At 38.9% G+C, this 23,759-nt stretch overlaps 1 protein-coding gene across 1 annotated transcript in view; it reads left to right on the top strand.

Annotated features, from left to right (window-relative positions):
* The first annotated feature begins 5,746 nt into the window (after positions 1-5,746).
* Positions 5,747-23,759, top strand: part of nr5a2 (nuclear receptor subfamily 5, group A, member 2) — a 71,218-nt gene continuing 53,205 nt past the window's right edge. The window contains exons 1-4 of the mRNA XM_007541475.2: positions 5,747-6,434; positions 9,318-9,436; positions 12,682-12,823; positions 20,421-21,133. Coding sequence (XP_007541537.1) covers positions 6,353-6,434; positions 9,318-9,436; positions 12,682-12,823; positions 20,421-21,133 — 1,056 coding nt within the window. The 5' untranslated portion in view covers positions 5,747-6,352. The remainder of the gene's footprint in view (positions 6,435-9,317; positions 9,437-12,681; positions 12,824-20,420; positions 21,134-23,759) is intronic.

The following is a 23,759-nucleotide window of genomic DNA, read 5'->3' as shown; positions in this document are numbered from 1 at the left end:
AACTTCAATTGATAACAATTGTTATTGGGTCCCAGTTTGTTGAGACATTTTTTACAACCATTTCTTATTGCTGATGTATTGCTCTGGTCTACAGGGGCAGTCAAGTGTGAACTAAGATTTGGTTTAAATTTGGACCATTATTCCTGATGTTCAAGCCCTCCTTACTCCGGTTTACATTAGCATCTCAGACATGAAAATTGCTACAAGCAGATGAACAGTGGTACAACCGTACATCTTTGACCCAAGCAGACCCAAAAGCACAATAATTAAGTACAAAAGCCATTTTCCCCCACAAATGCAACCTTTTTTAATATTTGTCAGATTAGAGGAGAAGCACCTATCTCAACATGTAAAAATGAAAAAAAAAAAAGTGACAATATTGGTAATGTCCAGATGTTTCACAAACACTGCATCTTCTCAATGTAGACTTTCCAGTTTACAACAGTTCCAACCATTTAAAAAAAATGCTCAGATGTAACGTAACGTGAAGCACCATTTAGGCCTCATTTAGCATAGCATTAGCTTATGACAAATAATATTCATGCAGAACAACAATGCAAAACACACAACACATCATTAAATACTTACCTCGCCATCATCTCCATATGTGTGACAAACAGCAGGAAGAAAACCTTCCTTCAGTCCGAGTCTTTTTGGTAAATCCTGTCATGTACTGTTGGTAGTTTTCAAAGGACTCCTTCCTAAACCGATCTGTGCAAACTACAACTTTTCTTGGCAATATCACAGACACATCAAAAGCAAAAGTAAAATGAAGCCACGACATTCTGTACTCCGTGACTGTAAGAAAATGCATGAACCCTTTCTCTATACTGCAGCCGACAACAAATAATTTTCCTTTTTCAGCAGCCATTGCAGCTATAGCTTAGCGTCTTCAATGAAGTGGGTGGAGCTCCACTTGGGTTGTCAGGTGAGGGGCAGGACCTGACTTTGGGTTGCTAGGTAGCAAATTGTGACACAATAATATAGAGATATTTGAAACAGACTGTTTTGATCATTTATTTATTTCCAATAAACAGCTTCTTTTTTTTTCTTGCTCTTTGACTGCCCAAATGGAAGTACGGAAGGACCTTTAAAAATGAAATGTAAATATAATGCAAGATAGCGTGAGATAATAGTAAATGTTTTTTTATTATTATTATTATTATTATTATTATTATTATTTAACTGAATGGAATCAAATGGGATGAAATAATTTCTTGATTTCTTGATTCTTGTACTGTAGCTGTATGTCTGTTAAATCCAAACTCATGTTAATAAAATGAAAGACTATATTCTCCCCGCTCCACAATTATGCAGAACTTTAATTAGTTTATCAAAAAAAAACAATAATTTTTTTGTACTTTTAATGTGACAAAATGTGAAAGTTTAAAACGCATAATAATGTAACTAAAATAATCAATATAATATCCATCCCTCCAACATACTAATTTGATCGAGGTAGAAAACAGTGATATCAGATTGACATCTGATGAAAGAATTTGAAGGAGAGAGTAAATCTCTAGGATTGAGGGTATTCTAGGGCAACATCCTAATGTTTTTGACAGAAAGAGGGCAGAAATAAATAGTATGAAAGAACAAGATCTGCATGAAGCTGAATGTTCTGGTAACATCTCCTACTGAAGGAAATGATTCAGTGGGGCTGGAGTTATGTGCAAGGAATGAACATTGGGAAGAAAAACCCAAAGGAAGGAGGGAAGAGAAAGTCGGCAAGGCATTAAAGACCTCTGTCTCAAACACTATGAATGAAAGCTATCCATCCATTTTCTGTACACCGTTGTCCCTCAGTGGGGTCGGGAGGGTTGCTGGTGCCTATCCCCAGCTAACGTTCTGAGTGAGACACAGGTTACACCCTGGACAGGTCGCCAGTCTGTTGCAGGGCAACACAAAGACACAACCATGTACACACACACACCTAGGGAGAATTTAGACAGACCAACTAACATGACAGTCATGTTTTTGGACTGTGGGAGGAAGCCAGAGAACCCACACATGCACAGGGAGAACATGCAAACTCCATGCAGAAAGACCCAGGCCAGGAATCAAACCCAGAACCTTCTTGCTGCAAGGCAACAGCTCTACTAACTGCACCACTGTGTAGCCAAATGAAAACTACAATAAGTATAATTTTATTTTAAATATATTTGTATTAACTTTTAGTTTTGGATCGTGAAGTTTTATAAAAGTCACAATGTGTCTCTTCCCTGAAATGTCATAGCTTTCTTATAACATGATTTGTGTGTGGTAAAAAATGCAAATGTGCAATCAAACCCTAATCAATCCAACTCCACACAGTGCAATTCCAAGTTTCCATTTGAAACCATCCATGAAGAAGTTACCTACCAATAAGTGTATTAATGTGTGCCCTGCAAATCTGACTTCTCTATGGCTGTCTTTCAGTAATAACATTTTTTGTTTTGCCAATTTTAGACCCATTTTTTTAAAGCACATGACTGATAGTTGCCCTCTCCCAGATTGAGACAGTGAGAACTATGTCACATTTGTCAACAGTGTTCTCTTTGTGACCAACTTGGGCTTTTAGATTTCAGTCATGTGATATTGAGATAACCAAACCTCTCAGACAGTATCAGCAGCCCTCAGATCATCAGTGGTAAACATCCAACTCTGACACAAAAAGTTACGCATACACCCTTGCAAACAGACGCTCAACTGCACACTCCTTTCGCTTGACAAAGGAGTCTGTCTTTGTTTGATCTCTGTGAGGTTTATCTGCTGAACCCAATGTCAACACTGGTTGTTGACAGACTCCATTTCCTCCAATAATCCATTGACTGTCTACATCCAAGACCCGGAGAGCAGCAGGTAATAGCAGTTTGACCTGAGGGCACAGAAGAAAGTTAAAAGAACTGGAAATATCCTAACCTTTATCGAAGGTTGGATTGAAACATGGATTGTTCCTGTAGAGGAACAATCAGAAAAAAAATAAAGTAAAAAAGCATTAGCCCCCATTCAGATTGATTTTGTTTCTTAAATGTTTCAAAATATCGAACTAATTTTATTATCAGGTAAAGACAGTCTGAGTAAATAAAAGTATTTTTTCAAGTGATGAGGGGGAAAAAACTATCTTACCCTGCCTGGCCACAAGGTAAAAATCAATTTATCTCTAAACCCAATAACTGGTTGTGCCACCCTTGGCAGCAGCAACAGCCATTAGGACAGTTCCATAACTGGCAATGAGTCTTTTAAAACTGCTGTTAAGACAATATGGCCCCTATCTCTGCAGAATTGTTTAATTGAGCCTAATTGTAGGATTCTCCATGATGAAAACTTCTATTGTTCTGCAATTAGATTTAAGTCCATATTAACCAGGCCACTTCAAAGTAAAATTGTACCACCTTAATTTTTAATTCCCTATTACTATAAAACTGTTAAGGTACAAAATAAAATTGGTCCAAAGGACAACTGGTTACAGATTCTGTGTGCCAGTGCATTTCACCATGATTTTGCATTATCTATTACGGGTGCAGGAACCAGTTCTACAAGAGCACTGGTCCCAGCTGGGGCAATAGAGGACAACTTCAATTGACTATCCAAGGAATTTTAGCTATATTCAGCTTTAACATCTTTTTTTTATGAGGTGCAATTTGATTTGAATCTAAAAATCCTGATTATAATCTAAAATTTAGAACTAGTCATGGTGCCAAGTGTCGTAGACTTCTAGCACACACATAAAAGAATCTATTTCAATGAGATAAACATTCTTTTTTATCTCATTGCAGGTGAGCAGGTTACCTTTTATAGCTAGTAATGTTGTGATTGTCAGTAAGACTGTTTGTCTTTGAGCCAATCAGATAAATCTGGACTTCACAATCAAACATGACTCCTGATTAGTCCAAAGTTTCATTCTTGCTCCAGGCAAAACAGTTTGTCATTTTCTTTCTGACGTTTACAACCTCAATCTGCAAACTATAAAACGTCTTTATCTATACAAAGTCAAATGCACATTGATTGCCATATCTTAATGAATATTTTAAGTCTTGATATTCATGATTCTCATATGTCTCTATGTTGCTTACCTTTTGCCACATCTCTCTTTTTCTCCATACAAGTTAATCATTCTTCTAAAGCTAGCTTGCCATAGAAGTTCTTATCAGTCTCTGTGTCATTTTATAACTTGACCTGCACCCCTAGCTCAGCTACCCCCAGCCCACAAAACTGATGACAGCTCCCCCCATTAGCAGTTATCAGAGGTTCTCTGACTCTACACACAAATGTTTACAAATAACCTACATTTGTCCAGAGATTTTGGTGTCATAAATAATTACAAATAATCATGAATAATGACCACAGTAAGGTTGATCTACTGAAGAAAAGTGAATTAAATTATTTCATCTTAAATGAGGACACAAATCTTTGGGGAGGACTATTTAAATCTCTTTTGGCTTTCGAAAGCCAAAAGAGATCCAGGATTCCAGGTAGTGAGGTGAGGCTATTTTAGGAAAAGAAAAACATGAAAAGCAAGTAACATCTGGAACATTTGGATTCTACAAAGAGACTGATTTGTGTTTCAGCCCGGCATAAAATTGAGAAAGAACTTCTTTTCTTTAGAAAAAGAAAGAAAGAAATTGTAAATTGTATGCATAAAGGAAACTCCAACAAGGGCCCACAGTCTTTTTATATTCAGCCCTGAGACTTTGCACAAATAACAGGTTAAAGTTATTCGTGCAACAGGTTGCTTTGTACTTAAAAAATCCTGTGATTTTGCAGTTTTGTATACTCTATACCTATATGTCGCCTTTCATCAGATTTCCATTTATTTCTAAAATAAGCTGGCTATTATGGTGTAAAATCCTTTTGATGTTCCAGTCATTTTTTTTTTCTACTCTCAAGTGCAAATCTGGATGAGCGCACAAGTTCCACTCGTGTTTGCGGAGCTGGCCTTATTTTGCGGGCGGGCCTCTCATTTCTGCCAGGTGACTCTACTTGGATGTACCCCTTTAACAGGAAAGCTGAAATACCCAAAGTGAGATCTCTGACTGTTATCCACTTAAGCTGCTTGTAATAAATCAAATACAACGATATAACTTGGGGAGCGGAGGTTGCTTTGATATGTACACAAAGGCACCTCAAACTGCAGGCCAATTTTACACACATTTTGTTCTCCAAATCTGCGCAAACAAATTCAAGCACTTAAACTGATTTTTTTATTTTTTTTATTTAACAGAACACTTGAACACTGTGAACGGAAAACAGCTATACATTTAATACATTATTTACAGTAAATACTTAGGACATTCTAAAATAGATTTTCAGATTAATAAAACAGGACACAGACAACAGAATAGACATACATATAAACAGAAATAAACGTACAGAAACAGATGAACGCCTGGGCTTTTCTCAGCTTGTTTCACACGCTCTACACCACATACCTTTGCGCTCTGACTGCACACCGTGGGCTAATGGGGAGTCTGCAGTTGCATCACCTTTTTTTTATTTTTTTTTATTATTATTATTTTCCCTGTCCCCCATCACCCTCACCCCACCTCAATCCATCAATGCAGCTTTTTAAAGTCCATCATTAACGGGATTAAACAGCTGAGATTTCAGAGCCGTGGAACTACGGGGCTTTGAGGCAATACTTCCCGGTCTCCTTGCCTGATTGGACCGATGAGACGTGATGTCAGATGACCGCATGCGCCTCGGATTGGAGAGACGGGCGTAAACAAAGCCGCGAGGAGGGGGTGGGGGAGGAGGAGGAGGAAGAGGACAGGTCTCCACATCTCCAGACAGTCCGACCAAGACACCGAAGCCGACTTTACGCTTAGGGGAGGGCTGCCCCGCCGGCGCGTGCTTGTCTACTCAAGGCTTTAAGTTACTCTGACAGCCTCGTGTTAATTGGTGACGTGCTTTAAGGAATTCTGGAAGAGATAAAGGCAAACTTGCCGTCGTCCTTCTATCCGGACGTTGCGCAGTTTTTCATTTAGCAGAGAGAAATTTACCAACTTATCGCGCATCTGCCCCTCGTTAAATCCTTAAAAGGGGGAAGCAGCATTGTAGTTTCCCTTCTCTCAGACGCAGATAGTTAAAGTAAATAAGTGAAGTTGAGTAACAGCGATCGGGTATCTGAGTATATGCGCGTTTCGATCACGTTTAGAGAAAGTCTGAGTGGTCTGGATCAGCCTGAAAGCATGGTCCAATAATTTGGAAGACGGAGGGAGAAAGCGGGAGAGACAGAAAGTAAGAAACAGACCAGAATAGAAAAAAAAAAAGAAGAAGAAGCTTTCGGGACACTTCGAAGTGTGTTTGACTCACACATCCAGGTGTCCCGCCGAGCGGTGCGCGGTCTCCAGCTCGGGCCGGCAGCGCTGACATGCTGCCCAAAGTCGAGACTGAATCTTTGGGACTCACTCGATCGTATGGGGAACAGGGGCACATGCCAAGGAACTTGCAAGGTAAGAATAGTCACTCCGCCGATTGTCTATAGATGTAACTGCTCCATAATGAAGTGTCCACTTTTGAGCAGCGCATCTGGCTGAAGTTCTCAGCGCGCTAAAGTAAAAACTTTGGTGCAAAGTTATTTGCGTCACTTTTACACGGATGGCTCCAGCCACTTTCATAAAACTAGTGCCATAAAAGTGTTTAATGGCTGGATGTATTTATTTGACGCATTGAAGAGTTACGGAAATTGGTCTCCATAAACTTTAATAATTTATTTATATTATTATTCTTCTTATTATTATTTTTTTACATTTCAACCCAGGATATATATTTAGATGCAAATTTAAATGCAATTCTTTACGTTTTTGCTGGTGAACAATTATCACAATCAGCTGTCAATTAACCAAACATCAAAAAACGCGCAAAAACCTGAAAGGCGGGGAACCCGTACGTAAGCGTTTATCTTGTTTCTATTTCCGAGGTTTTGTAATTAGACCACCAGCCTACGTCTTAATGCCATAAAATGACAATTTTCAGGATCATCTGTAATTTGTAAACAAAATATATTCAAGAGTCAGACAGACATTTATTACCCCCAGAAGACAACTTAAAAGTCCAGAATCATCATCTGATTTGACGAGTTGATCCAAAGTTTTCCTGTCCTTGTAAAAGTGTGAGAAATAAAACGAAACTGTGTTCTCAAATATGCAGTCTCCTAATGTCTTCACAAAATAATATATATATATATATATATATATATATATATATATATATATATATATATATATATATATATATATATATATAAAACTAAATTGTATAAATTCGAAAGTCGGTGGAGGTTTTTTATTTGCTACATAATAAAATGACATTTTACTTTTAAACACATGAATGAAAGACATACCATTATTTTCCTGTGTGAAAAGCAGAATTAATGATCTGATTTAAAAAAAAAAGCATCTTTGATGCTATAACGTTTCTTAGAATTGACATAATTATGCACATTTCCCTCGGGCTTACATTAATTTTATTTTCTTGATCTTCCCGCGAAACAGACTACACTCGCAGCAGCGGAGAAAAAAAGAAAAAGAAAAAAAAAGACTGACTCATTGTCAAAGATAAACACGTGTAACCCTGTTTATTCCACACATGTCATTCCACTGCAATATAAGCGGGAAATCAATTAGTCCTCTTTGGTTTTATGACACAGTGATAAGGCTCATAGAAGGAGTGGTTTGTTTGGGGGTTTATTATCTGATTTGACGAAGAAAAAAAAAACGAGGTAACGTGAGTGGAAATATATTTTTTGTCATTATTCTGGTTTGATTGGATGTTTGAACAGGTGGTCTTTCTGTACTTGTTAAAAAAACACCGATTTGTTGAAATAAATTCTTAAAAAGCAAACGCTGTTTCCCTTTTATTTAATGGTAATATATATATATATAAGCTTTTTTTTTGCTGCGTGAAGTTTTAACTGCTATAATCATTTTGTCCTCGCAAAATTCTTTATCTTTAGTCAGCTGTGCAGCACCTACAGAGCGAACACGCAGCATGTAGTAATATTATTTCGTTTATGCGCTTTAGAGCGAAAAAATGTAAAAATAAATTTAAAAAAAGAGAAAAAAAAAGAAAAGAAAAGAAAAGAAAAGAAAAAAGAGAGTTCAGAAGGTAAATTTGCTTTGAACGTCTCTGAAAAATAGAGTTAAGAAAAAAAAAAATCAGCAGTCTGGTAGAACTTGTTGCTTCAACTCGAAAATTCAGCGCCGATCCCAGTAGGGAAACGCGTTAACAAACTACAAATCATGTCTAATTAACGGGTCTCGGAGAGCAGATGAAGCGTACTTTTTTTCTTTAAGTGAATGGTGCACTAATATGTGTGTGCATGTGTGTGTATGTGTATGTGTGTGAAGGCCACGGAAAAGGCGTCTGTGGCTGACAAAATATTTCCACTTTTACAGCCGCATCCACCGAGGTTTTCCTGTTTGATCTTGGCTGCTTTGCTTTTTTATGATAAGTACCATAAAATGCTTTAAACTGTTGTAAATGCATGCTTGGCTGTTTGCTCACACACAGATACTCATACACATGAAAGTATTTCCAAAACTGAAATCAGATCAATGGTAAACAAGAGCAACTTTTAAAAATCGTTTGACGTGTTGTATTTTTATTTTTTATTTTTTTTAGTGAGGGATATTTGTGAAAATATAATTGGGACATTTTACGCGCATCTGTTTTTTGAATTCCGTCCTTTCCAGATTGACAATAATGACTTTTATTTTTCTGATTCCAAATTAAATTTATATTTAAGAACTTGTTCAGATAACATGAAATATCGCTGCTGCTTTTTCACAACTTTAAAGCAGATTTAAATCCTCCTGAACTGGCCTTTGGCGTTAGTGCTGATTCTTAGTGAAGAAAAAAAAAATGTTGGTTTTAGATGTTTTTTTCTAATCGCCCGCAAAGATAAGGGCTTCTCTGTGTGTTTTCATTTGTCTGTGGGCGGTAACATTTTCTCATCCAATCCTCAAGTCTAATATCTCCCCATTTCCCCCAGCGATTTCACGACTTAGACGCATGCATATTTATGAGGCTGACTTTCATGCACTTTTTTTTTTTTTCTATTTTATTTTTTTGGCTGTAAGAAGAGTGAGGAGTAAGAGGGAGAAATGGTTGCGTCCCTCTCCACACACTCCAGAATCGACCCTTCATAGTGTCTGGGGGCACGATTTAAAGCTTCAGAAGAGAAACAGAAGTTTCACAAAATCCCATTCAGCTGCGACGCGGAGTCCCTCCGCGGTTCACCTTGATGGATGAGAGCGGGCTTTTGGGGGGAAAAGAGCGCTCAACACTGAAATAGACTTCACTCTGCGTGTGTGTCTCCGTGTGTCCTCTTGCAGCCCCCCAGTTAAAAATGATGGACTACTCCTATGACGAAGACCTGGACGAGATGTGTCCCGTGTGCGGGGACAAGGTTTCCGGGTATCACTATGGACTCCTGACCTGCGAAAGCTGCAAGGTGGGTGCCCCGTAAGACGAGAAAATGTTTAGATTTTCCTGGACTGCAACGTCAAATATGGTTTGTGCTTGTGCGGTGCCGTGTGCCACCGCACAAGCAGTTAAGTACCGTTTTGTTAGGAAGGTTAAAGCTGTTTAAAGCTGTGTAGCTGCTTTAACATCCAGTCTTGTCAGCATTAGGGTGTCAAGTTTATGCTTGTGTGACATGGGCAATTTAGCATCCAAGCAAAACTTTTAGTGTTTAGTCAAACTTTTTATATATATTATATAAATAACTGAACCTTTTCTGCTAAAGTGCTAAAGTGGCTTTTCACTCTTAAAGTTTTGTTGTATGCTATGCAGTTGCATTCTCTCCAAAAAATATATAACAGAAGAACACTCTAACTTCCTTATCAAAATTGGGTGAAACAAATTCTTAAATATTCCTGTGCAATGATGCTGGAGACAATTACACGATCAATGTATCTGTCTTTGTTGCCAGTTTTGCAACCAGACAGACAGACAATAGTTCAAAATAGAGGTGATCAGTTACTGTCCCGATTCCTCAAGACGCAGTGGGATAGGCCTTAAACTTAGTCCAGAATAGACCAGTTCCAAGCACAATCACTTTGTTCTCTTGCAGTGCTTATACGCTCCCCTTTGACTGCACATGAATTCACAATAGAAAACTCGTTTGGAGTGTAACAAACAGAGAAGTTTTTATTTTTTTCCCCCCAAGTTTCAAACCTTGTCCTAACAGAATGGTGCCCTGGGCAGTGAGCAACATAATCCATATCAAAATCTGAAATTCCATACATCGCAAAATATGTGGGAGGGTTGCAACACTTGAGGCAAAATGTACTCTAGTGATGGTGCTGTTTGAGAAAGCTCCTGTCTAAATTTCTCGTCACATCTTCATTAGAAGATCATCCGCTTTGCCCGAGCTACGTGTTTCCGTGCATGACAAGACATGAGTAAAATAAAACGTACCATGCTGTTAAACTTGAACTCTGTCAACAACTTATTTGTCCTTCTCTTCCTTTTTTTCCCCCCCAGTTCAGTAAAGCTGTCAGTGCAAAATTAAGCCAAGACAAATGTCTCCACATTAACGCTCTTCAGCGTAAAATTGCAGCTCGCAGTATTGATGCTGCAGTGCACATTTCTTGCCTATGTGGTCATTATTCAAAGCAGATGTTATAGATTTGATCCCATAGTTTGACCTTGAGATGCTGAATATTTGCTTGTAGGGAGACGTCAGTGGCATCTCTGGTGCTCCTCAGCGTCTGCGCAGCCAATCTGCATGTTTCCCGGCTGACTTTAAACATGCTGATGTTTTGTGTGTGTGTGTGTGTGTGTGTGTGTGTGCGTGTGCACGCGTGCGCGCGTATGTGTGTGTTCTGGATGCAGATGAAGAGGTGCTTTATGGAATGCTGCATATCCTTGGTGAAACATTAATGATATTGATAATTACCCAAAGCCTGTCATTGATTATCGCTAAAATGTAGCAGTTCGTATGATCATCAGGGCTGGGCTGATAAATCAGCCTGCTGACACATTACAGGTTCATTCTGCCATTAAATAGATGCGAGCAGCGATTCAGGCTCATCCAGGCTAGATCCATCTTCATTTCACTGGAAGCGACTTCCAGGTTGATCAGTGTAAAAATCAGTGATGAGATTTAATCATGTCTAGTTCTGTCAAATCTTGGCCATGATCCACTTTTATTTTTAACTGAGCTCCCTATCATCCCACATAGGCTGTAAATCATGTATAGCATGATTGTTATTAGGACCTACTAATTAGATTCATACTTTGAGCGTTTGATGTGCTACAGAACAAATAGATCTGATGCACATCATGAACAATAGAACAGTTGCATCTGCAGATGTCAAAAGTGCTTATAGACACACACACACACACACACGCACACACACACACACACACACACACACCACACACACTCATCAGCTGTCATTGAAGTGCAAAGATCATTTCTGTTCATGTGCTTCACCTCAGTAAGATAAACATGTTATTGCATCAAACTTTCTGGAATAATAACACGAGATCTTCTTTTGAGTTCCAACAGAACAACAACAGAATAACCTCTGAGTCCTAAAATATCGTCGCTCCATGCGGCTGGCTTATGGATCAGAAACTTAGAAGTTAGACTCAGTTGCTGCACACATACGGGAACAGTGCTTCCTAAATACTAGAGTAAAGTTATTATATACTTTTGCCTTTGATTAAGCCTGATTGCACTGCAGCGTAAATGGAATAAAAGCTGTTTCTATCAGTCATGCAAAAGCTAAAACAGCAATTTAAGTCTTGGCTCGCAGTGCATCTGAAAAGAGCAGTTTTCAGTAAGTAGTTGCACGCTTAAAAAGCGAGTTGGAATCAGGTTGAGCTCTTGTACATGAATGCTAAGAAGAAAGTATTGCTGAAGCACAAATACTAAAGTAGGGAGTCAATTTTCCAGAATCCAAAGCTCTGCCCTTTTTTTTTCCTGTGTTTGGTCAGATCAGGCAATGCAGATTGTCAATTAAATATGTGTTTGGTGAGATATTGACAGCAGCACCTTCTTTTTTATTTTATTTTAAAGAGCAGGTTTAAGGATTCTCCTCCTAGGTTATGGATCTAGAATACGTTAATACCACCTTCCTGTGTTTGATTTTCACTGCAGCTGCCAATAATAAATTCCGTGTATGAATGTCTATAATCCCGGAACTTTAAATTATGTATATAATTTATTGGATTTTTTGCTCTCGTGTGTCCTGGCCATATTATTCAATAATTAAATATAGGGTTGAAAAAATTACTTAATTCCTGGACTTTTTGTGTGAAAAGGGAATATTGAAAATGAGTAGCCAAATATTTTATGAAGTAGTTTAAAATGCAGTGAAGCACTGGAGAACAAATCAAAACAGCTAAACAAAAGTTTATGTGCAGCTCATCAGTTAAAATCCAAGTCATTTCACTAAGGGTGTTATAAAGAAATGGATTTTATGACTAAATTTAGTGTGACACACTAACCATAAATTAACCTGAAATAGCTTGTGGAAACACAAAAACTGAAGCATCGCGCACATTGTAGAATATCTTTAAAAACTCCCCTCTGCGTGTGTCTGTCTGTGTGTGTGTGTGTGTGTGTGTGTGTGCATGTATCCATTAAGGCTGTCCCTCTCCATCTGTCTGGGAGTGTGAATGGGCCAATTACTATCGCATTGCAGGGGTCAAGCAGGTTGACGTCTTAATTGGTTCTCTCCACAGGGCTTCTTCAAGCGCACCGTCCAGAACAACAAGCGCTACACGTGTATAGAGAACCAGAGCTGCCAGATTGACAAGACCCAGAGAAAGCGCTGTCCGTACTGCCGCTTCCAAAAGTGCCTCACTGTCGGCATGAAGCTAGAAGGTATGAGGACTTTTTTGTTTTTTTTCAGTGCTCTGCTCTTTGGTTTATTGCAGAGTGACTGAAAGTGGCAACTTTTCTACTGAATTTTGGCTCCTGCATTTAGATTTGTCTTGCCCCTGTACACAAGGTTATGGGGAGTTGTAGTACAAGCTCTGCCAAGCAGTACCCGCAGGTGCTGAGGGTAAATTTTTGGTGATAGACGTGCAGCTGTTGCTTTAGAAGGAAAGGGTTCTTATATCTGGGGAGTTTTCAAATTTGCTTCAGAAAAAATGGCCATACAGAAAAATAAGAACACTGTTTTTGAGATACAAAGCAAGATGTTGTTTTTTTTTTGTTTGTTTTTTTTTCAGTGAAAGTGTGGACGTGAAAATATTTAATCCAAGCTTTCCACAAGTCATCACGTAGCCTCTTAAGTTCATAGGAGTATTATGAATAACTCACATCAGATTCAGTTCATTCCAGATGTCTGTTGTAGACATTTCAATATTAATAAACAAAGATCTGACACAATGCATCTAGATGAGTAAGAAGGCAGCTTCCATGAATTCTCAGCTGAGCATAGAAGGCAGGCGTTTTCATTTCTTCATTTTTATTTACCTGAAACTCAAAGGGAATGTATGCTTGTATTATTATTTTGCATGAAGACGGCTTTCTAAACACTGAATTCTTAGTTGGTGCTCAGAGATAAAGCAAAATACTACATAAAGAAGCTATTTGGACAGCAGTATTTTCTCGAATGTACTTTTTTTCTTGCAAAGATAAAAAATTGCTTTTTTTATTAGACGATATCCATCATCGCTTTTTGGCATGGAGTAACAGGTCGGAGATAGTTGGGGGCAAATTGTGGGTGGGGAGGGTTGTCTGGTTGTAAGTGTAAAGAGAAATATAAAATATTACAGTTAGAATGTTGTTCTTTTGGTTAAATGTGCCGAGGCCTCATTTCATCTCAGAAATTAGGATTTACTCCACACATTAGTTTGGAAACTGTCTTTGGAAATTTGAAAAGTCTGTCTCCATTTTAGTTGAATGTAAAACTATTTAAAGCCTAAACATCTGATTGTAATTTACTTTTATTCTGGAAATTACTGTAATTGCATTTATTTTCTCACAAATAATTTTAAATGTTGTGTGATGGTTTTGGGGAAAAAAAAAAAAAAGATCACATACATGCTTACATTTACAGCAAAACTAAAGGATAAAACAACAAAAAGGAAACAGAAACAAAGCAAAAATCTCAAGGTGTCTCCATCGACCTGCCATTATGGTTTTATTAACAGCTATTAACTGTGAATGGCCTTTGGGCAGAAAGTCCCGGACGGTCATTTGAAAGCTAACAGGGGCGCGAGGAGGGATAGGAGGGGGTGGTTGGTTGTGTTTGATTTGTTTTGCCGGCGGTAACTTTCCGCTCGTAGGCAAGAAGAGGCCCTGCAGCGCTCTGTCAGGTGCCAGAAGCTCCAGTGGGCGACTCCTGCCACATCCAGTAAAGACCTCCCACACAGAAGAGCTGACACCCTTTACCACACACACACACACCTACACACACACACATGTTTGTTTTGCTATCTTTGTGGGGACTTTCCATTGACTTCCATTCATTTCTACTAATTTCTACAGGCTAAACCTTACCTTTACCCTTTTCCTAACCCTAACCATCACATACCTAACCCTAACCCTAACNCTAACCAAAACTCAATTCATACCTTAGCCCTAACTCTGACCCCTGACCCAAAAACAGGGTTTCCCCTCGTGGGGACCAGGCTCAGGTCCCCACGAGGAGCGATTGGTCCCCACAACGTAGTATATGTCAGGAAAATCGTCCCCACAAGGTATTACAAACAAACGCACACACACACACACACCTACACACGCACACACACACCCAGGCACACGCATACAGCTCTGCCTTCTAAACACATACATATATTCATGACAGGAAAGTTGTTCAGATGGCCACAGGCAGCAGGAAGTAGTTGTCATTTAATCTAAAAAGAGAAAATGATCTCAGCCATGTGCTGCGTTACGGCGCATGATGGCCTTCAGAAACATGTAAATTTAGGAGATAAACCAGAGACCAAATTTAAAGAAAACTTGACAGTTGCCTCCAAGTGCCACTTTTTTAGTTTGCTTTCTTGTGTACGACTTTTTGGTGGCTTTTATTTTTAATTGTTGAGCCTTTGTTACAACCAGTGAGGCAGTTTGTTCAGTTTTAGAAAGAAGGTCGGGGGAAACATGTTGAAGTGTCTGATTCAGTGCAATAACTCTCCATCCAAATTTGTCATTGCACCTCGTGCAATAAAAAGAGCTCAGTTAGCAAATTAACGTCAATTTGCTAACGTTAACATTAGCAAATTAATGTCAATAACCAGTAGTTCAGACTTGGAGTACAAGCTCACTCAGGAATTTTTGCAAATCTGAACAGATTGGTCAGTGAGAACTCTATAAGACTTAGGCAGGTTCCTTTTTCTTTTCTAGAGAGATTTGCTTGAACATTACAAAACTGATTACATCCTTTGAGACAAAAAAAAAGTCCCATTTATGTTTTTTATTAAAAAAAAGTCAGTGAAAGAATTTTGCATGTTGTGGTGTGCCATTATTTTGGTGAAAGTGTTGTTTCAGTTTAAGTAGAGTGGCTGAGTGACAATATATTATCAGATTATGGTTTACTGTTGTCTTTTAAAATCTGTTGCATATGTGAGTTGGTAAACTTGCATCTTTCCCAATAAAATAGACAGAACATTATTATATTATCTCAGTTGGAGTAAAAACAAAAGCAACAAAGTATGAACTTTGATCTAAATGTTTATTAGTTCAACATTAATAAGTAAATTAGGTGTGAACGATGCTGTCAGATCTTTTAAAACTTTTCTTCAAAAATGTTTTCAGTAAATATGGCTAAAACAGTGAAGGATGGTAAGTCTTTATGTGAGTGATTTTGAGTGAAAGAATCCAATCCATCCACATGCTGCAAGCACACTCTCTTCTTGGTATGCTGTTAGCATCTCCCGCCTGCATTGTCCCCCTGAAAAAACAAGATTTGATTCATTAGAACATCACTCGCCGCAGCCAGTGAAGCGTGCTATATTTGAACAGCTCCCACTGGCATGATTGTCTTTTTGCTTGCTAATAGTTGTCTTGTATCATATGCTTCACTGAGCTGCCTAATACTTCCTTCACTTGTGTATCATTTTAAAGGCAGAGCATAACATTAATATCTTGATCCCTACATAAATTTGTTATTTCAGAAATAATGCTCTCACAGAGACTCCCTTTCTCCTTTTACATCGTTTTTTTTTTTTCTTTTTTTTTGCATGCAGTTAATCGTTCATAAAATTTTAATTGATTGCTTACTACAAATTCAAAACCTCTGAAGAGCCACTTAGTTGAAATTAGCACCACTGGTTGAGTGTTTGTATATTCCCTGCTGCATCTCTCCCCCGCTCCCTCCACTTTTCATTTCCTCCCCGTCTCCATCTTTCCAGCTCTGATTTGTCTTCCATCAGCCTCTCAGTACCTGTGGTGGGAAAGCCGGGGAGCTGTCCCATTACTTATGCATAGGTATCATAGGTATTCATGTGTGTGCATGGGATAGGGCGCATCCAGAGCAGGGGCCGGGGCCCCGACATGACAAACAGGGTGTCAGCAAGGCTCCGCGGGACCCATTAATATGCCGGCAGCCGACAGGGATCCTCACCTACGCACGCTTAATATTCCTGTATATTAAACAACCATAAATCAGAGGATATAAGCACTGAGGGCTGTGTGTAAGAAAGGAGTTCAGTATTTGTTACTGTCTGTGTGTAGGTGTGTTCTTGGAAATGTTACATTGCTAAAAAATGAATTTTCTCTCTGCGTCTCTGCTTGTTTGTACAAGTTTGAGGCTGTTAGCATCTCCCGGGAACAGCGGACATTTTTGGAGAATAGGAGGAGTTGCGTCAGATTGGAAATTTATGAATTTTATGTTCCCCAGTCTTTGCATTTGTGCTGTCAGACAACATCTCAGAGTATATGATGTCCTCAACCATACAAACCTAAAGCCCCACTATTAACCTCCTTTGTGTCAGTAGCTTTTAATTGGCATAACCATAGTAAAAGTTATATTTCCCCTATCTTGTAAGGGGAACAAGCATCACATTTTATAGAAGTAATTAATCATATTCACAAATTTAATTGGTTTTAAAAACAATTTATTTTTTTTGTTTGTTTTTCATAACAATATTTCAATTTCATCTCTGTGTCTCCAGCCTTTATGCTGTGGTTATTTACTGACAGAAACTAAATATTTTTGTTGACTTGGTTTGAAAGTCTGTTTGTGGCTGTTTTTGTCCAGCCAATCACTCAGTCCAGAGCAAGCTTCAGGCATAAGAGAAATAAGCTGCTGCTTAAGGTTTTAGTCTAGCAGGGAGATAAAGATACCAACACTGTTTACAGACATATTTGTAGTTTTGTTTATTAGGAATAAGCCTCTTTATAATTTTCTTTCCAAGGTTTCAGAATATTGAATTCAGAAGAATTCAAATTTCTTAAAAAAAAAAAAAACAAAAAAACAAAAAACAAAACAAAAAAAACAACATATTTTCTAATAGTTTATTTGTAAGTCATAATTTAAAGACGGTTGTTCAGTTATATATGCTGCTTATAATAGTGTTTTTGACATGGGTCCTAAAAATTTTGAGCCAGCCCTGACCATAAAACATAAGTTCACCCTTTTTTCTTGGCAAGCAGCAATCTAACCTTGAAAGGAAAGGCAACGCCACTGAAACGGTTAATTCATAAACTTTTATATTGATAAACTAAAATATTTATTGCTCTCATTTCTGTTGGGTATAGGGATCATATGAATTCATTCTCATCAGAAGCCAAATTGTTGCAGTGTCCAAACACTTGTCATATTGCCACCTTGCTCAGACATGCACAGTTCTCTCTGCCCCCTTATGCATGTGTGCACTCTTCCCCTCTCCCCTCCCCCTCCAAATTAATCCATGTTACATGAATGCAAATCACCTTGTTTAATTAGAGACAAAAATGTGTGCATGTGTGTGTGCGCCAGTATGCATGTGTATGTAGTCGTAAGATGCCCCCCCCCCCACCACCGCTACCACTACCAACTCTGGTATTCATGATGCGCTGTGGGTCCCTTGGTCCGAGGCAGGCGAGAAAGGCAGTCAGGGCCTAATTTTGTTTTCCCAGTAGGGCCAACTATTAGTTTCTCAGCTCATTAATTACGCTGTTGTGGAGAATCATTAATAGTTAAAGTTACCCTACAATAATGTATAATGGATACATTTGACTGGAATTCCAATTTCTTCTTCTTCTTCTTTTTTCTTTTTTATTTTTTGATGTGAGAGCAATTTCTCAATGGTCATGATCATTTGTGAGTCTAGCTGAATGGACATTGTGGGGAAGTGGCTGTTGGAGTGCGAGTAAATCACTGCATTTAAACCACCAGAGTCTCTTCAAGGTGGTGGACCGTCTGGCACGCTCCCATCTCTCTGAAGGGGAACAGTGTGTGATGTTTTCCATGTTAGCCACTTTGTGTTCGGGTGTCAAATCTATACATAAGCGTGTGTCTGTGTGCGTGCGTGCGCGTGTGTGTGTGGCTGCCCTCTCGGCGGTCCTTGCTCAGATCAGTGACAGGCACATTTTGTGAAAGAGGTCATTAAAATCCCTCCCAAGGCAGCTTGGTGTGTATGCGTGAATGTGTGTGTGGGTATGCGTATATGTCTTTGTACGGGTGTCTGCCCATCTTTCGCCCCTGAACTTAAGTCCCGCTCCACGCCTTCTCCACACCCCCACTTCACTTTCCCTCTTCTGTTCTTTCATTCATCTGTCAAAGCATCAGGCGTCTCAGTGGACCTAAGATTACTTGCTACGGCATCTGACTTGTCCTTGTGTATGAAAAGGTCAAACATATTTGGGCTTAATAGTGTATTTGCCTGCATTTTTGATGCATTTAAAAAGATGGAAGCCGTTTCCGAAATCAGGACGATATGGGTCTAATATTTGTGAATATTAGCACTGAAAAGTCTAGTGCATATTTTTCCCTTTTTATGCTGCATTAAGCCCCAGACGTCTGTTGGCTTTTTGCACGCTGGGCCCTGCAAAGCCTTGTCAGAATAAGATGTAATTAAGTATGAATAATTAACACCAGTGCCCCCCGACTGAGAGATAGTAGAGCAGCTTCCCTGTGGCAGCAGTCGGTCAGATCACACACGAACCTCATTGCAGTCCACTGTGTGCCCAGTTTGTTCATTAGAAATACCCACAGCTCACACTCGTTGTGATCCTCACCACAGGATCCCTGCGCTGAGGGGTGGAGGGGGGCAACGGGGGAGCATCGTGGGTGCGTTTGTTTCATCAGAAAATAAGAACCCCAATTGAATTATTGTCAGACAGATCATGTCTTTGGTCTTTATAAAGAAGTCCTTGCTAATTGACACAGGCATTTTAAAAGCTTTTAGGGATTGCATAATCAGAAAAGTAGATTTTTGTCAGAGTTCATAATGCTAACTAACTTCTGAGAGGGAGGCCAGACACCCTTCGCCACCAAAAAAAAAAAAAAAAAAAAAAAATAGAACCTGTTGTACTATGATCCTTCTGTCATTGGGTTCAAACAAGTTTAAAATTCTGGTCAATGAGTAACATCACTATCACTTTGGTCTGTGGGCTTTAGCAAGTCAACTGATAAACGTCAAGTATAGTTGTCATGCATAAACCTTTGCCATACAGAAAACTGATGGTAAACACCGCCCCTAAAATGCGTATGTACCAATGTTTCAGCATTTGGGATGTAATGGGACATTGACATCACAAGACAAGTTTTGGTGGAAGAGAAAGAGACAAGAGGAAAAACTGTGGAATCCCCCATATTTTACTCTGACAGAGTAAATGGTTCATAAATCTATGACAGGCTTTAAATGATTACAAGTGATCATTTCGAACATTTTCAAACAGATGTTCAAATGATAAAACTGTTAAATAGTTCTGTTATATGGAGGCTAATTTTAATAGCTTCCACTTGTTTCACAAATCAAAGCCACAGGCTGACAGAAACTGAATCACTCTTCTCAAGATAGTCTGATTTTGAAGAGAAATATTGTGCTGTTTGGTCCAGATCACATCATGTGAACGTACACGATTTGGCATAATGCCATGACCACCAGAGGCCCTCTGACAGGTTTATGGCTATGCAGCCCCTTAACTGATGTTGGATTAGAATAAATAAGCCAAACTTCACTCCTCATGTGCATCATTTAACCCTGACATCAGTTCACCACTGTTCGATCATTGATGATCCTATGTATACAAACTACCAACAAATGCCATAAACAGGTGCTAATCAGTGTTATTTCCTCATAATTCTAATCTAAACTCTTGCACTTTTTCTTCTCAATCTTTGCTCCTTCCTCTGATACAAGTTAATGTTGCATGGTGATCGAATTTATTCAAGGTGCATCATTTGGTTTGTAATATGAATGTATCACAAGTAAAAGTGTGAACATTTGCTTTGTCTTTCAGAAATGCCACCAAGAGTAGCATATTGAACGTACTTTTGAACTAACTGTCTGCTTTTCTCCTCTTTATCATGTCTTCCTCTCAGCTGTGCGAGCGGACCGCATGCGTGGCGGTCGTAACAAGTTTGGCCCAATGTACAAACGTGACCGTGCCCTGAAGCAGCAAAAGAAGGCGCTGATCCGAGCAAACGGCCTTAAGATTGAGGCCATGAGCCAGGTGATGCAAGCTGTACCCACTGACCTCACTATCTCCTCAGCCATTCAGAACATCCACTCGGCAGCGTCCAAAGGCCTTCCACTGAGCCACCACGCCGGTCACCACACCAGTCACCACCACCACCACCATCATCACCATCACGCCACAGCATTGCCTCCTACAGACTACGATCGTAGCCCTTTTGTTACTTCTCCTGTCAGTATGGCGATGCCACCACACGCAGGCAGCCTACAGGGCTACCAGGCGGCCTACGGACACTTCCAGGGCACACGCACCATCAAGTCTGAGTATCCAGACCCATACACCAGCTCTCCAGAGTCCATCATGGGCTACGCTTACGTCGATGCCTACCAGTCAGGCTCTCCAACCAGCTTCCCCCATCTGATAGTAGAGCTACTAAAATGTGAACCCGATGAACCACAGGTTCAGGCAAAGATCCTGGCCTATCTGCAGCAGGAGCAGGCCAGCCGAGGCAAGCACGAGAAGCTCAACACATTTGGGCTGATGTGCAAGATGGCTGACCAAACACTCTTCTCTATTGTGGAGTGGGCCCGCAGCAGCGTTTTCTTTCGTGAACTTAAGGTAAGTGTGAATGATCTGCTGTAGTGATTCTGTTACTTAGGTTAAAAGGACATGATCAAAATATAGGCATTCACTTTTTTAATGTTAAAATGTTTACACAAATTAGAGGCATGAGTTTACTGGGCAATGAGAAACTAAACTACATTTTGTTTCGGTGCTAAGCTTTTTACCACATTTCCAAGCGTGGGATTTAACTCTGCTCATATACATCATTTGTTCTGTTCCTTATGTTCAATATCCTTTTTGTCCTGGTTTTCAACACTAATGTTGAGTGTACAAGGCTGTGGGCTGTGAGCCAGAATTTGCTCATTGCTGGCACTGCTCTCTGTCCTACAGTGCCTAATCAAAATTCACCAGCCAGTTGTTTTCATCAAACACGCAAAAGACTTTTTTTCCCCCCCTTTTGTTGTGGATTTTGAAAACTTTTAGTGTGAGCATTAGGCACATTGTAGTATTCTGCAAACAATTCATATTATTAAATTAGGTGCTTTGATTAGTTTTATAGAACTAATGAAATTGGTACATTTTTGTAAAGTAATTATTTGTATTCATTTTCAAAATCATTTAATTTTATGGTTAATTTAATTGTTTGAAGGCATTTTCTATAAGTCTATTTGATAAATGTGTCTTTTAGCAGTACATTTTTTTGTCTAAGGCATTCATCAAGTTTCAGATGAAAGCACAAACACTCAGATTACATGAATAGTTCAGATTTTTTTCAGTCTCATATGCAGTTGTATTGTTAAAGGATTTTATTGATTTTATTTTTCTCATGAAGAAAACTTTCATATACTTTTAAATTCATGCTTCACATCGTCCTGGAGTATAAAAATGATTTTCTGAGCTTCTGGACAGGGACAGTCTAAATGTGACTCTACAGCTCTGTAAATCCCGATGAATCACAATTTTTGACTTTAAACATGTTTTACATGAGGTTGCAAAATAATAATAATAATAATAATAATAATAATAATAATAATAATAATAATAATAATAATAATAATAATAATAATAATGATAGAACCTGTTAAATATTCTTGAAAAGAGACACTGAAATCACACTTTCTGCATTACACGATGTCTAAAGCAACAATTATAAGTCTCCCAAATATTGTACCGTTTGTTATTGTTTACCTGCGTTAATCCCAAATGACCAGTGTTTGCTGTCTTCAGTACATCACTCTGGATTCTGCTTTCTTTTCATCAGAGACCTCCTGAGAGAGCTTGTGGCATGTATTTTACTTACAGCTTTATTTGTTCTGAATGAAGGTTAATATCCTCAAAGCGATTTGAAAGGCATTTGATTAGCCTGCACTCACCTGGTTTTCTTCCCCTTGCCTATTTCTTTTTATTTCTGTTTGTCTCACAGTGCGTCGCTACAGGCTCAGCTGCATATTCATGGGCCTGTTGCCAAATCCCCACTAAATATTTAGTGTAATTTTGTTTTGAAAAGGGAAAATAGCAGCCAAAAAATGTTATATAAAAAAAAAACAAAAATGTGCCAATTACTAAACAGATAAGAGTCCTTGAATAACACATGTCGACATTTAGCATGCACTGTGTCCCCCCTCTCTTGACCTTTTTGAGATATGTATTTGCATTTGCCATAGATGCTCACTATACAGAGGCTCTCACACACATACAAAAGGGCTCACTGAAGGGTGTGGCTACGTCTAATAATTGTGTGTGGTTTGCTCATTAATTTTGAATGATCAATTCTGCTCCATTGTTACAGCATCTCCATGTCTCACACCCTCCTCCTAATTCAATTATATCAGCCACTAGTGTTTGTCGCTCCCTGTTTGTCGCCGTGAATGAGTTGTCATTATGTTTGCCTAATGACTACCCATATTACTCTATCCTAACAGTAATTGACGAGTGCTTGTTACAAAGGTGCAAAATGACCCGAGCTCAAAGCTTTTCCCACTGCTACACAGGCCTCATTGCTTTCAGGGGAAAGTGGGGGAGATAATAGAATTTTGCTTATGTTGCCCCTTCTGTTGTTAAAGCATCATCCAAAGCACAAGGGGTTTTGATAAATAATATGCTAGCTGTGGCTCTGACAGTTGTTTTTTTCCCCACATGTTTGACCGTCCTCTCTTTCCTTTTTGTTTCTTATTGCAAACTCTTGTAATAATCTGAGCTAAGGTGCTGTGAGAAAATTAATTGCAGTACCGAATGAGAAAGGCAATATCTAGGATTTGTCTAATGAGTACTATTTTGAAAACATAATTATTATTTTTATATATGTTGTCTTTTGTAACTTCTCAAATATATTTTCCTAGATACATTTAGGTCTTTTTTGTTAAAGTACTCAAATATTTCTTGAACCTTTCCACATTTTGTCATGTTACAATCACTAGCTTCAATAGATTTAAGGGGTGGAGGAGGATTTCATGTGATAGATTATGAGTCTTTGCACAAGACACTTCACCCTCCTTGCCTGCTGGTGGTGGTCAGAGGGCCTGGTGGTGGCAGGCATGGCGGGCAGGCCTCTGTCAGACTGCCCCAGTGCAGCTGTGGTCACTATCTAGTAGCTTGTAAATATGTGAATGACTGAATACAGTGTGATACACTTTGGGGTAATCTGGACTTGATAAAGCACTATACAAGCCATTTACCATTT

The sequence above is a fragment of the Poecilia formosa genome, unplaced genomic scaffold (genome assembly GCF_000485575.1).
Source record: "Poecilia formosa unplaced genomic scaffold, Poecilia_formosa-5.1.2 Scaffold10, whole genome shotgun sequence".
NCBI classification, from domain to species: domain Eukaryota; kingdom Metazoa; phylum Chordata; class Actinopteri; order Cyprinodontiformes; family Poeciliidae; genus Poecilia; species Poecilia formosa.
Note: the sequence above shows the minus strand (reverse complement) of the source record. Positions and strands in the feature narration are given on the sequence as shown.